General features: G+C 37.1%; 2 protein-coding genes across 13 annotated transcripts in view; both read left to right on the forward strand.

Annotated features, from left to right (window-relative positions):
* LOC119792461 (collagen alpha-1(XXIII) chain) overlaps nt 1-2400 on the forward strand; it is a 196655-nt gene extending 194255 nt beyond the window's left edge. For 6 of the 12 annotated variants that reach the window (XM_038299081.1, XM_038299089.1, XM_038299085.1 and 3 more), the window contains 3 exons: nt 356-394; nt 538-546; nt 1098-2400. In XM_038299081.1, the coding sequence (XP_038155009.1) occupies nt 356-394; nt 538-546; nt 1098-1148 (99 nt within the window). In that variant the 3' untranslated portion in view covers nt 1149-2400. Of the gene's footprint in view, nt 1-355; nt 395-537; nt 547-659 lie in introns of all 12 variants that reach the window. The other 6 variants (XM_038299088.1, XM_038299092.1, XM_038299087.1 and 3 more) reach the window with 3 other exon arrangements.
* A 5025-nt stretch (nt 2401-7425) lies between these two features.
* rack1 (receptor for activated C kinase 1) lies at nt 7426-10689 on the forward strand. The gene is made up of 8 exons (XM_038299181.1): nt 7426-7645; nt 8093-8264; nt 8986-9133; nt 9302-9397; nt 9591-9701; nt 9929-10069; nt 10261-10371; nt 10579-10689. The coding sequence occupies exons 1-8, from the start codon at nt 7537-7539 to the stop codon at nt 10642-10644; spliced, it is 954 nt and encodes a 317-aa protein (XP_038155109.1). The 5' UTR covers nt 7426-7536; the 3' UTR covers nt 10645-10689.
* Nucleotides 10690-13612: the final 2923 nt, after the last annotated feature.

A 13612-nucleotide genomic window follows, 5' to 3' on the forward strand; every position in this document is an offset into this window, starting at 1 on the left:
AAAGTCTGGTGTATTTTATATGTTTAAGTCTGAGATTATAGTATTGCAATAGCAAAAAAATATTTTCAAAGTCTCTTTCAACAAGTTGCTACAGGTATACGAAATTACTCTTATACAGAAATAACCATTTTGATCAAATACTAAGTTGTTTTCCCTATATGTTCTGGCATATTGAGAGTTGCTAATAAGGGTAAGGCATGGTTAGCTTTCAGATCATGGAGAAAAAAATATTAAAACCAGATACTGAGAGGTTAATACTTCAGTTAAAAGTCATCAGACATCATTATTATGACATATTTGCTGGTCAGAGAAATAGATCCAAGCACCAACCCTCCACCTCTGTTTTCACCTGCAGGGACATGATGGGCTTCCAATACCAGGCTGTTGGCATAAGGTGAGTGTTTAAGCTTCGATTCTTGTTCTTAGTCAGTAGTCCCTGAGCTCATTAAAACTGTAGTTTGGAAATAAGGAAGAGTCAAAGTATACAAAGATGCCCTTTTAACTGATTATACACATACTGACTCTGATTTAATGCAGACACACTTTGTGAGTATATCAAAGCGTGGTTTTGAGTTTTTAATGATAAAGCATGTATTTTTGCCTTCCTTTAGTAGGACACTTTAAAACTAATCAGTTTTGCCTTTTTTTTTTTTTTGCAGTGATGACTAACCAGCAGCATGGGACCTGTACATATTGATATGGTATATTTTGCAGCTGTATACTACCCCAACAACCTCTTTTTTTACCTTTTTTTAAAATAAAATCCTTTTATATAATATATTGAAAGATAAAGAATGAGGAAAGGTTTTTTTTTTCATGATGAAGTGTGAAAGCAGCAATGAACTGGCAGTGGGACTTTAAGCTTGAAGGACAGTCCAAATGTCAGTGTTGGAGTAGAAGAGTGCCTCACTAACAAAGTGTGATTGACATGCTGTAACCACAACCACAGAGGGGCTGTATGATGGTGTGTGTTCTCATCCAGATCTCACCGATGGATGGATGTTCAAGAGGGTGGGATTTTTTTTTTTTATAAAGATGGAGGATTGTGGTGTCAGCGCTCTCTTGTCCTCTTTCTCTCTGTTTTCTTTTTCTACAAGGAGGAAATGGCGAGGCAGAAAATCAAACGCAAGCGTCTCTCTCAGCCCTGAAAGGAACGGATCCCGGCAGAGAGGGGATATATAAATTGGCAGAGAGTGTTTGTTTTTATTTAAAAGGGGCTTTTTATGAAGCACAGCTTCTTATCTGATGTGTTTGCGTCACACTCAGATCTTGCGTTACAGAGACTCTCCAGGAGGGGGCGACAGAACTCTGATTTTCCACATTCACCTGTGATGGGAAGGAAACCTGTTGCTGATGATGTTGCGCTGCAGCTGGATAACCAGCTGAAGTTTTCTGGGAGTCATTGACGTCTCTGGCACATAAGGAAGGAAATTACTGTGCAGATACTTTGTTGTCGAAGATTGTTGTAAAATATTAATGCATGGCCATGATGTTTAGCACCCTGACAGCTTGTGGGACATTTGATCAAACCCCAAATATTATTTTTTTCAATTTTTTTCCCCAGTTAACTGTCTTTCATTACACATAAAAGACTTCAGACCTACAGAAATATCATTAAGTCAACTATTGTAAAGCTTACGTGTGTTGTATTGGTTTTGCATATTGTTTTTTCGTTTCTTCAGTTACAGTTTGCATTCCTGTGTATACTGCCTTGATTGCTGAGTAAAATTTGAAGGAACCGTTTGCAGTATTTTGGATCGGTCAGTGTTGCCATGGCAAAGAATCGCCCTCAGCTGATGCACTTCAACTTATAGGACTTCAGCTGCGAAGGAAGGCGGGATGGATTGCTGCTTACAGTATTTTGGACAACAGTAGAAGTTTCATGCTGCTGACTTAAATGTGTGTGTGAGTGTGTCTATATATTTGTGAATCAAAATTAACTCTGAATTTAAGAACAATTATACTTAATAATGTCATTTGAACCAATTATATATGCAATAACTTTTCATTGGTCACAGCTTTTATTTTCTCTCAGATATATATGTTCTGGATGTGTTTTTTTGTTTGTTTTTGCTGTATGGATTTTTAAAGTTACTACAAAAGCTGTCTTTGACATGATACTGCCAGCAGCTCTCTCAGATGGAAACATTCATTGGTGCTTAATTACTTACATTGCAATTTAAACGCACACATCTGCAGTCTTTTAAAAGCCTATTTCTACTGCTTGTTCTGCCTTGTACTTATACACTATTAAATATATGAACATATTTGGAAACCGAGGGAGGATGGATACAGTAAACACAGATGCATTGGGGAACCTTTAAGTAAATTGATGTGTCCTTTTATGTTTTACCTTCCTACATGCAGTATTTTCTTTTAATTAAAAAATGTTTTCTCCTTAAACGTTACTGCAGTTTTTGGATTTCTACGGGTTTATTTAGAATTGAGAAGATTTGAGCACCATCTGCAGTGGATCTAAAGACTATACATAGCCCTGTTAAAATGTTTTCTCTCTGTACTGTAAAGTAATTAGACTGTATTTTTTTAAAGAGTATTTTTATTTTTGATGTATTGTTTTTTTCCCTTTCAGAATTCACCTTAAAAACACATTTATAAGTAAAGAAACTACAAAAATAAAAAAAAATTGCTAAAATAATTTGACATTTGGTATGATGCTACAGAAAAAAAAATTCACTGTTGGTAAAAAGTATAGTTAATGTTAGATTTATGTCAAACGTAGCTTATGGGTCATAAGACATTCTCCATCAATGATATAAAGTCCTGACATCAGCGTTATTTTGTAATGTCAGAAAACTAAGGCTATAACTGAAGGATGTGAACGAATAAGTGTGACTGAAAAAATCCTTCAAGAACAATAAACTGGATTAGATTAATTGTAAACATATTTACAAACAAAACAAACTATCTCATTTGTTTGCTTTTATTTCTTTAAAGTGAGATAGTCTACATATTTTAAGAAACTCCTTTTGAAATGTGTGTTGAGTGAAAGTTAGAAAATGTTTGTAGATATGATCCTCAGTGCTTAAGTTCAAAATACCCAGATTTCTTGTACAATTTTTGTCTTTATTCATATAAATCTATTTGATTTCTGGACCGAGAGTTTTAAGGTTTATACATCTTAGTTTAAACAGGATCAGATCTTAAAAATATTCAATTAAGAGAAGAAGGTTTCTGTATTCAAGTACTTTAATCAGAACAACTCATCGAGTTATGCCAATATAAGCTGGTAATTATCTGCTTTATGTTTAATGCTTTTACAGATTCTGTTCAAACTATTTGCTTGTTATAATGGAGTTGAATTGTGATTAAAGTTTTACATCTTACTCAACCTAACTCTACATTGTTAGAATGACTTTGTGACATTTTTTTTCTCTGGTTGTGTATCTGCTTACAAAATATTCCATCTGTTCTTGCCAAACCAACATGTAGACAGAAAGAAACTTTCAAGTGTTATGAGGTTTTTTCATTATTATTCTCACTTATATGCAGTTCTCTTTATTGATCAAACGGATATGCAAACTTAACTTAATAACTTTAAACTTTTATTAAACTGAATTTACAAGTGAGATCATTTTTAAATATACTATAGTAATATAGTATCTACTATACTATAATCATCAGTATTTGCTGATTATTAGGCATCAATCAGCATTGCTCAGCAGCACATAGCAAAAATAGCCATAACTTCTGACTAGCTTTTTTCTTTTCATTGTGTCACATAACCAGCAACTTCTTTGTATTTTAATGTGATTTTATGTGATAAGACAAACACAAAGCAAGACATAATTGTGAAATGGAATAAAAATGATATGTGCTTTTCAAATCATTTAGACAATAAAAATGGGAACTGTTTGGAGTGCATTTGCATTCGGTCCATATTTATTTGGAGTCTGTGTAAATAAATCTGGTACAGGCTGTTAGGTTCAGAAAATGTAGGTTTGTAAAAGAGAAAGAGATTCAAGCAACTTCTGCAGGAGTGGAAAGAAAAAGCCCAACCCAACTTTAAGCTTTCTTTCTCCTAATCCTCTCCTGCAGCCGTCTTTTATTAACAGAACATAACACATGGTTACAAAACAGTATTTGTTCTGACAGAACAATTGATCAGTTCATAAAGACAGGATGCTCCACCAGAATGACAAGGCAAGATGGTCTCCTGACTGAATCACAAGACACAGTGGAGCATCCCCTTGCACAAATGTTTCATAAGCATAAATTAATTTTATAATCATCATTGAATAAACCTAACACAGACCTTAAACCAGGGTTCTTCTGAGATTTCCCTGCCTCCATCCGACCAAATTCCATCTCCATTACAAACAAAAGCATTTCCAAAGCACGATGCTGCCATCAACAAAGTTCCAGTTTTGTAGTGTTAGAAGCGGTCGTTTTCAACACTAGTATTTAGGTCTGTAAAATATTCACTGTTTAATTTGACAAGAGTATCTTTTTACAAAAGTTTGTGGAGTCCTCTAAATAGCTTGTGACAAACTCTAGATATAATGGCCTTTTTCTTTACATTGACCTTCTTCCCACTCTTTCATAATAGAGAGGTTTGAAGTGTACACCATTAAATGGTAAATGGCCTGTACTTATATAGCGCTTTTTTTTTCAAGTCAGAGGACTTGACCAAAGCGCTTTCCATTACATTCAGTCATTCACCCATTCACTGATGGTGGCAAACTACATTGTAGCCACAGCTGCCCAGGGGCTCACTGACAGAGGCAAGGATGCCATACACTTGGGCCGACCTCCATTAGTAGGCAATGCAGGTGAAGTGTCTCGCGTGAGGACACAATGACACTGAAAACCAGAGCTGGGGCTTGAACCGACAACCCTCTTATTGCAGGGCAAACTCCTTCATCCCCCGTCATTGTCATCCAGAAGATTAGCCAGTTTTCTGTTGGTAGGTTATCCCACCTGAAGTTTGGCTCTCTGCAGCTCCTCCAGAGCCACTGTGAGCCTCTTGGCTTTTTATCTGAACATGCTCTCATTGGCCGGTCTTTAAGTTGAGGTTGACAGCCATGTCTTTTTGCATTTATAATTTTACCATACTTCTTTTTTTCAGATATGTTTTGTTTGGTGCTGAGAGGCTTTTGATGCTGTTTTATTTCCTAATCATCCTTTTAACTTCTCCACAACTGTATACTCGACCTGTTTGGCAAATCTGTTGATCTTCAAGATGCCTTTTGTTAACAGATGATGCAAGGGTCGGTGGATCTGTCTTTGATCCACTTTAACTGGTCAGTAATGCCATCCTGTGGGCGGGTCAATCATCATCAGTGCTTCTACACAACTCTCATTTTTTATACATACTTACTACAAAAGCTTATTTCGTACAGAAATTATCCAGTTGTCATTTTATCAGAAAACTCTTTTGCCTTCTTGCTCTGTATAGTCACAGTAGATCTGGGACCATTTTTTTTAACTGTGTAGTTGTTTGTTACATTATCCACTCTGTCCAAAACATTAAGATAGTAATTTCCTTACATCATCAAACACCATTTAGGGCTCTGCAAATTTTAAAGTGTTTGTATTTGTTCCTACATACAAACAACCAAAGGGCTAAAACTCCTTATTTTAATGGCTTTTAGTCCATATCTAAAACACAGGTATACAACACACACACACACACACCTAAGAGGTAATCTAGAGACATGAATCAACCTAGCAGTCATGTTTTTGGACTGTGGTAGGGAGCCATTGTACCAAAACAAGGGACAATGTGCAGAGTGTGAAAATGCAATCTCCAGGCAGAAAGATCCTAGACCAGGAATCAAACCCAGGACCTTATTGCTGCACGGCAACAGGGCAACAAAATGCACCACTGTGCAGTTAGTGTTAGTTATCTGGTATATAGGAATATTTTACACCACATTGACAATACATTACTTTTTCACATGCAACTAGATTTAAAAACAGAAAAAAAATACTTAAAATATTGAACACATTCTAATATGAATTCTTTTTTTGAAAAGGAATATATAAGCACATGTTCATATTACCCTCAAATTAAAATTGCTTAAATCACATAAGGACAAGTGTAGTGTTACATAATGCACTGACACTGACTTAAATATAGTTATTAATGCACAAAAGCTACTATTCTGACCTAGACTGTTCAAAATGGCTTCAGATTTTACTGGCTGAAACTAAATAATTTTTAATCCCATTCTCTGGGCTCTTGAGATTATTCAAATGTTGATATATATTTAACATTTTTTCACTTAAATTATATCAGAGCAGAGATGTAAAATGAGACACAGAGATGCAAATGCAGGACAGTGGCTCTCGTGGACTGGAGTTGGTTAACAGAATGCTGCTGTTTGTTTTTAAGTGTGTAAATTACAAAGCAGTAATGTATGTTTTTTTTCTACATTTTAACAAAATAAAAAAGACTAAGGGAAAAGCATACCAGAAGACTGTAACAGATAGAGGACTAATGGTAAAAGGTAAAGAAAAGCTGAGGGAAAATCAATTTTAGTAGCCTGCAACTATTGAGGAACCAGATGTAAGACTAAAAGGAGTCAAATAAAGAACTAAGGCAAATAAACAGGATAATTTTGTACTCTTTTATTTCAATTCAATTCAGTTTATTTCTATAGCACCAATTCACAGCATGTCGTCTCAAGGCACTTTACAGTTCACCAGATCATATAGTCAAATTGATTCAAAGTTTTCTATCTAAGAAAAACCAGTTGATTGCATCGACTCATTGACTCTTCAGCAATCCCTCACACTAAGCATGCAGTGGAGAGGAAAAACTCCCTTTTAGCAGGAAGAAACCTCCAGCAGAACCAGGCTCAGTGAGAGCGGCCATCTGCCGAGGCCGACTGGGGTTCAAGGAGACAGAAGCTGAGATACAAAAAGCAGCTGTAAAAGATGGCCTGGTCCAGGAAACACACAAGCTCTGAGCCAGCTCCCATGTCAGAGGATGAAGAGAGCACATCCAGCCAGTCACAGTCAGAGAAACAGGACTACACTGGAAAAACAAGCCAATCTCCAACATCTATAAACAAACGTGTTGATGGCAGCAGCACATTTCAATATCAACCTGATCTAGCACACAGTGTTTCACATCTAATGCCATTTCTACATTTATTTTCGTTGAATCTGCAATTATTACAAGAGCTAAAATGTTCTAGATAGGTAATATGAAATAACGTTTGGGGGTTTTTATGAATGAAGAAAAAGAAAAAAACAGTTTGATACAAGTCCTGTTGTCTTACTGTTTTAAAATACCTTAAACTGCCTTGAGATGACAGGTGTTGTGAATTGGTGCTATATAAATAAACCGAATTGAATTGAATTTAGATATTTGCCACCAAAATGTGTGGAGCGATAAAAGACAGCATATCCCAGAATCCTTTGCGGAGCTTTCACCCCTCTCAAAGGGTTTGCATCCGGGTACGTTCTTCCTTTTCCTCCGTGCCTAGATGCGATGAGGACTTAGGTTTCCCCGGACCTCTCAAGAATCCGAATCCATCCTTGTGATAGGCACCACCAAACCTCGCCAAAATGACCGAGCAGATGACAGTGAGGGGGACCCTTAAGGGCCACAGTGGATGGGTCACCCAGATCGCCACTACGCCCCAGTACCCCGACATGATTCTGTCGGCGTCCCGAGGTGAGGCTTCCCCCGCCGGCTCCGCCAACATGGCTACAGCTAGCATAGCGCAGCTAACCACTCTTCTAACTATCAGTTAAAATAAACAGAATTAAGTTGGCGATAGTCAGCTGTGACCGTTACACAGTAAAACGTGTCCTTTATATTTAGTCTTTGTTAACTTTTAGCATTCACAAACGAAATGGGGAAAATTCAGTTAGGTTAGCTAGCTTATGCTATGTGGCGTCATCAATTTTAGAGCTTTGACCTGAAACGTTTTGAAAAGACTAACGTTGCCTTTATGCATCAAAGAAAAACATTGATGTTGAATAAAATGTAATGTTTCCACATGTATTGATGAAGCCCTGATCAGATCAAACCAGCCATGCTAGCTAGCCTTGTGTGTTTGGGTGATAATGACATGCCTCCCCATGAATTAATGTTTCCGTGTTTTGTGTTTTCTCCCAGACAAGTCCATCATCATGTGGAAGCTGACCCGTGATGAGACCAACTATGGCATCCCCCAGCGCTCCCTGAGGGGCCACTCTCACTTTGTGAGTGATGTTGTCATCTCCTCAGATGGCCAGTTTGCTCTCTCTGGAGCCTGGGATGGGACTCTCCGCCTGTGGGACCTTACCACGTAAGTAACCATCATAGATAGATATTTCCCCTGGTTCCTGCAGAAGACGTGGGAGCAGAAACCAGTCTAAAACACGCATGACATCCCTGTCTGTGTTTCAATGTAGGAATTATGAATGGCTTTAAACTTGCAGCCCCTTGATTGATTAGACACATGTATCAATCTAAGGTGATGGCATGAATGCACACTAGTGAAAATGCAAATGTCTAAGTTGGGTGTATGCTTTTGTTTTGACACCCACAATTATAAGAAATGTAATTTGAAAACTGATCTCCATCCTAGCATTAGCTTGAATTGCAGCAATAAGGAGGTTGAACTTGAAAAGTTAAGGATTTCAGAAACTCGTGTGTTTTCTCGGGTAATATTGTTGTAGTGGTCAAATCTGTTCAGTCCTCTAGTGCTTTTTTGGTTTCAGGTATTGAAATGTTGTCAAATAATGAGCTAAACAAATTTATTTAAAATGTGAAGTGCCTTTTTTTTCTCCAGCATTGGGAAAATTGAGGGAACTTAGTAGTTATGGTCATACTTTAATACTTTTGAATTTTGTGAGAAGCTTTTAACTTGAATATGTAAAACAAAACAAAAAATAGGAAATTGGAAGATAGAAAATATGTAGCCTTTCAAAATAGGACTCTGTGTTTAATATGGGTGACTCATAAACAATTTCTTTATTGTAACTGAATGTGACGGATTGTTTAACTGTTATTTTGTTTTTCTCCAGTGGTGCCACCACCCGCCAGTTTGTTGGACACAACAAGGATGTTTTGAGCGTGGCTTTCTCTGCCGACAACCGCCAGATTGTGTCTGGCTCTCGGGACAAGACCATCAAGCTGTGGAACACCCTGGGAGTCTGCAAGTACACCATTCAGGTGAGCGACGAGCAGAGGTAGCAGCCTGGTAGATGTGTTTGAATTGTTGCACCCTACAGCTGTCAAATGCCATCTTATTTGCAAATGGAGACTAAATGTTTGCTGTATTAAGTGACCAACTGCCCAAAGAACTCAAGTTGATCTGTTATCGTTGGGGTTGTTTTGCAGGATGAAGGCCACACTGAATGGGTGTCTTGTGTTCGCTTCTCCCCCAATAGCAGCAACCCAATTATTGTCTCCTGTGGCTGGGACAAGATGGTCAAGGTTCGTTCCTGTATTTTTTTTTTATCCTCTTTTTCACCTATTTGCTCCATGATTTTACAATGTTTGCATGTATTATCCAAAATACTCTGTGAGGAGATAATTAATTTAATGAGAGCACAGATCTTGACTCCATTTGATTATTTTTTATTATTTTTTGCCATTGTAAATGTGATGATCATCCTCTGCCTTCTAGGTGTGGAACCTGGCCAACTGCAAGCTGAAGACCAACCACATTGGCCACACCGGCTACCTGAACACAGTGACAGTCTCTCCTGACGGCTCCCTGTGTGCTTCTGGTGGAAAGGTAATCATTACTGATTTGTGTCCTCGCAGAAAAACATCCCACTTTCCCCATTTGGGTTGTGAAAAATGGGATTAGCTTCAAGGTTTTGCTGTGATGGAAAACTAAAAAAATGCATCTGTTTTTATATGATGATATTAATGAGGCTGTTTCTGAGCGATTGCTTGTAGTGATGGAGATGAAAAGCAGCTGGGATTCATGTCACTGAAGTTTTGTGTTTTCCTGCTCAGGATGGCCAGGCCATGCTGTGGGACCTGAATGAAGGCAAACACCTCTACACCCTGGATAGCGGTGACATCATCAATGCCCTGTGCTTCAGCCCTAACCGTTACTGGCTCTGTGCAGCCACTGGGCCCAGCATCAAGATCTGGGTATGTCTTCATGATGAATATTTCCTGGTTAAGTTTGGCGGTGATGAAACCTACACATGCTAGCTGTATTTTTATGATGATACCAGAGGCTGTTTCTGAGCTTTTGATCTTCCAGCTTTATTTATTCTTTTAAGTTGTGCGCTCCCATTAATGAAAATATTTATCTTGTGGTCACCATTTCCACCTTGCAGGATCTGGAGGGTAAGATCATTGTGGATGAGCTGAGACAGGAAGTGATCAGCACAAACAGCAAGGCTGAACCCCCACAGTGCACCTCCTTGGCTTGGTCTGCTGATGGACAGGTATTTGATGCTTGGCTCTTTAAAGGGGGGTGTCTTAATGACTTGTTGGTCCCTGATGATTATACCCATTCACTTTTAATTCTGACTTTAACTGCTGACAGTCCTGCAAATATGAGGGGCACCAGGGGAAGAACCTTAAATGTGTTTGCTAACGGTTAAACGGAGCAGGATGTAGTTTTAACTTCTTATCCTCCTATTTCTTCACAGACCCTGTTTGCTGGCTACACTGACAACCTTATCAGAGTGTGGCAGGTTACTATTGGAACACGATAGGAACCCCTTGGAGAAGAAACTTTGAATAAAGACTGTTTAAGAAAATTTGCAAGTCTGGGTCTCAAGTTTTTAAAAATATTTTTTTCATATATTTCAGTGGAAACATAAAGGGGCGGCACAGTTGGGGAGATCTAGCATTATAGGATGGCCCTTCCTAACCATTTTGCCTAAATTCTAGAGCTGGTGACTTTTTAATACTTTTTTCATGCTTGAAATTATGGAAGGTGAGAAGGTGCCTACAACAAAGGTCCTCTGTCTTAAGCAAGCACTGTTGCTGGCCTTTCCTTTGTAATCATGAGAAATGGCATATTTACAAGGTAAACTGAGCAAATTAGCTGCAGTATAGAGCAAAACAAAAGATGACTGAATTACATCTACCCAATGTGGAACAATTCCCATCTGGCTACTTTGATTTATCTAAACCTTTAAAGGACCTGGACCTATACAGAGGTGGGTAAGAACTGGCAACCTGTATTCAGTGACATTTAGTAACTTGAAGATGACATACTTCTGGGACTAGTTTTACAGCATTGTACTCGAGTAAAAATTTCACCATTAAAGTTCATTTCTGGCTATATCCAGTAACCTTAATGAAAAGGCAAACTTTCTTTTTTATGTATTGAATGCTGATTGGTTAACGTTTGAGTTAAAATACAGTAAACTGTAACTTGATCTCAAGTGTATTTTGAATGTTCATTGCTTATATTCTTTAGTGTAATTATGTTTCATCTTTTAAAAACCAGAAGCTCCTAACCACTTCATGATTCATTTTATTAAATGTCTAATTGGTTATGGTCATAGGTAGTAAGTACGGTAGATCAACTACTTAGCAGTTGAGTAGCCTTTGTACCAAATAATTTTCAGTTAGTAATTTATTTAAAGGCTACTTTTTACTGGAGTTAAAATATGATCTGGTAGTTACACAATTTTGGGATACTTCACCCACTTTTGAACCTATGGATAAACTGTTTATTCATGTTTGTGAATTGGGAAATCAGCTGGACATGCTTCGAAAGTAAAAGCTACTGTATCTTTGGTATTCATGCGTTCTTGCAGTATTGATACGATCAAATTGATATTGCACATTTGTGTGGAGAAATTGGGAAACATGATTATGTATACCACATATTGTAATTAAAATGTGCAGTAGCCTTATTGGATCCGTGAGACTGCTATTGTAGGTACCACCTACTTTCTCTTTTCAGGGTTAAAAGGTAAGGGTGTAAAGTTGGTGGGGACAATCTATGAGGGTGGCTGCTGCATGTACGGACTGCTTCCCTTAGGTTTTGATATTGTGCTAGAAATGACAAACATTAATATTAATGCCATAAGTCTATATAATGCTTTACTATTGTTGAGAATGCAACAGTTGCAAAATACTCTATTTACAATTACAGATATGTTTAGTGTCTCAAAGTGCTCTAAATCATTAGGAACAATAAAATCTATATTTGAAAAAACTAATTGTAACAGCAGATGTTGATTTCAACTGCAATATATTGGGCATCCCTGCATACCGGTATATACAATTTCAAATAGGAAAACCATCCATCCATTGTGGTATGAAAAACTGAAAGGTACTAAAACAAAGACTAAATTATGATTCCCCAATAGATGGATGGCTTCCATTTCATCTGTATCATTAGTATCCCCCTTCTCAAGAAGCAAAGCTAATTTAGAGTTTTGTCACATATCTTTGACAGTCTGAATTATGAAGGTTGATTAACAAATCTTTGATTTTTACAATATGTTTGTGCTTTGAATTTGTAGGTTTCTTAAATTTGTCTCCAATTGCCAGGGTGGCTCTGCAACTGATTTGGCTTCTACAGCTATTTCTGAGTCTTGCTGATTTACAAAAGACAAAAGTACATTTTAAATATAAAATATTTTTTCTTGTCAAATATTTCTGAGGTTTTATTGCATGTTTCATATCAGAGTAAATCTTTTTTATCTTTAAATCTGAAGCTGCCCCTGCTTCTGTGCCTGTGCTCTGCTGAAAAACACATGACATTAAGACGTCAACTAATATAATGATGTTAGGCTTTTGTTGGGCTATTCTATAAAGCCTGGAGATCTAAACTACTCAAGACATTTTGAATAGAGAAGCTTTCTGGATGGAAGGAAAACGTCTTCAAACTTGGGGGGGAAAATAGTTCAGTGGTTTTGTTTTTAACTTATTTTGGAATGACTATGACCTGGATGACTGAGAATCTTCATCATTGTTATAATTTTTGCTCTATTTAGTCAATCCCAACATTTAAAAACTATACGCTGACATAAAAAGACACAAGCGTTTTCACTATTAAATAGAATATCATACATATACTGACCATCTAATGATTACCATTCTCCCTGTTCAACTTTATTTAAAGGCCTCATACAGCTTTCACTTACTGTCAGTTATGTTAATTATAACATAAAATATAAAAAATGATCGTGTTGATTTACTCCAGAAGGAAACCTACTGGCTAACTGATAAAAAAGGAAATGTTTACCTTAAAAGCTGACAGTTTGATTTTGGTGACTCCAATGGGATACACAAATATGTTTCTGTACTAGTGGTAAACATTAGAACAACATAACATGGGCTCAAACTTTCAAGATTTTCTTTTATTGTATAATTTTCTTAACTGTAGAAATACATTTGGACGAATAAATAACTCAAAACATTAATATAACATTCCCTCCACTGATTCAAACAACGCAAGGATTTTTTTTAAATGAGTGAATAAACTAAATATTTGTAACATTGGTTGTAATCGGACCGTGCTTTAAAATAAAATGTGAATTGGCGCTGTATAAATAAGCTCGAATGAACGTTTGGAAATTCCTGAATCAACAAAATGAGATGCAAATCTGGTGAGAGTAGAGTTTTAAAAAGATAAAGTTGCACAGCCAATATGCTTTTAAATTTACACTCCACCTATGCTGATAAATGACCTTCTGGTGCTGTTTATACACTTTACCT

Source organism: Cyprinodon tularosa, unplaced genomic scaffold, assembly GCF_016077235.1.
Source record: "Cyprinodon tularosa strain WSP-4 unplaced genomic scaffold, ASM1607723v1 ctg42, whole genome shotgun sequence".
NCBI classification, from domain to species: domain Eukaryota; kingdom Metazoa; phylum Chordata; class Actinopteri; order Cyprinodontiformes; family Cyprinodontidae; genus Cyprinodon; species Cyprinodon tularosa.

Bases quoted from the DNA above. Each gene is read 5' to 3' on its own strand.
- rack1 (XM_038299181.1), top strand. From the start codon at position 7,537: ATGACCGAGCAGATGACAGTGAGGGGGACCCTTAAGGGCCACAGTGGA. The intron at 7,646-8,092 runs GTGAGGCTTCCC...GTTTTCTCCCAG, and splicing joins GATTCTGTCGGCGTCCCGAG to ACAAGTCCATCATCATGTGG. The intron at 9,702-9,928 runs GTAATCATTACT...TTTCCTGCTCAG, and splicing joins TGTGTGCTTCTGGTGGAAAG to GATGGCCAGGCCATGCTGTG.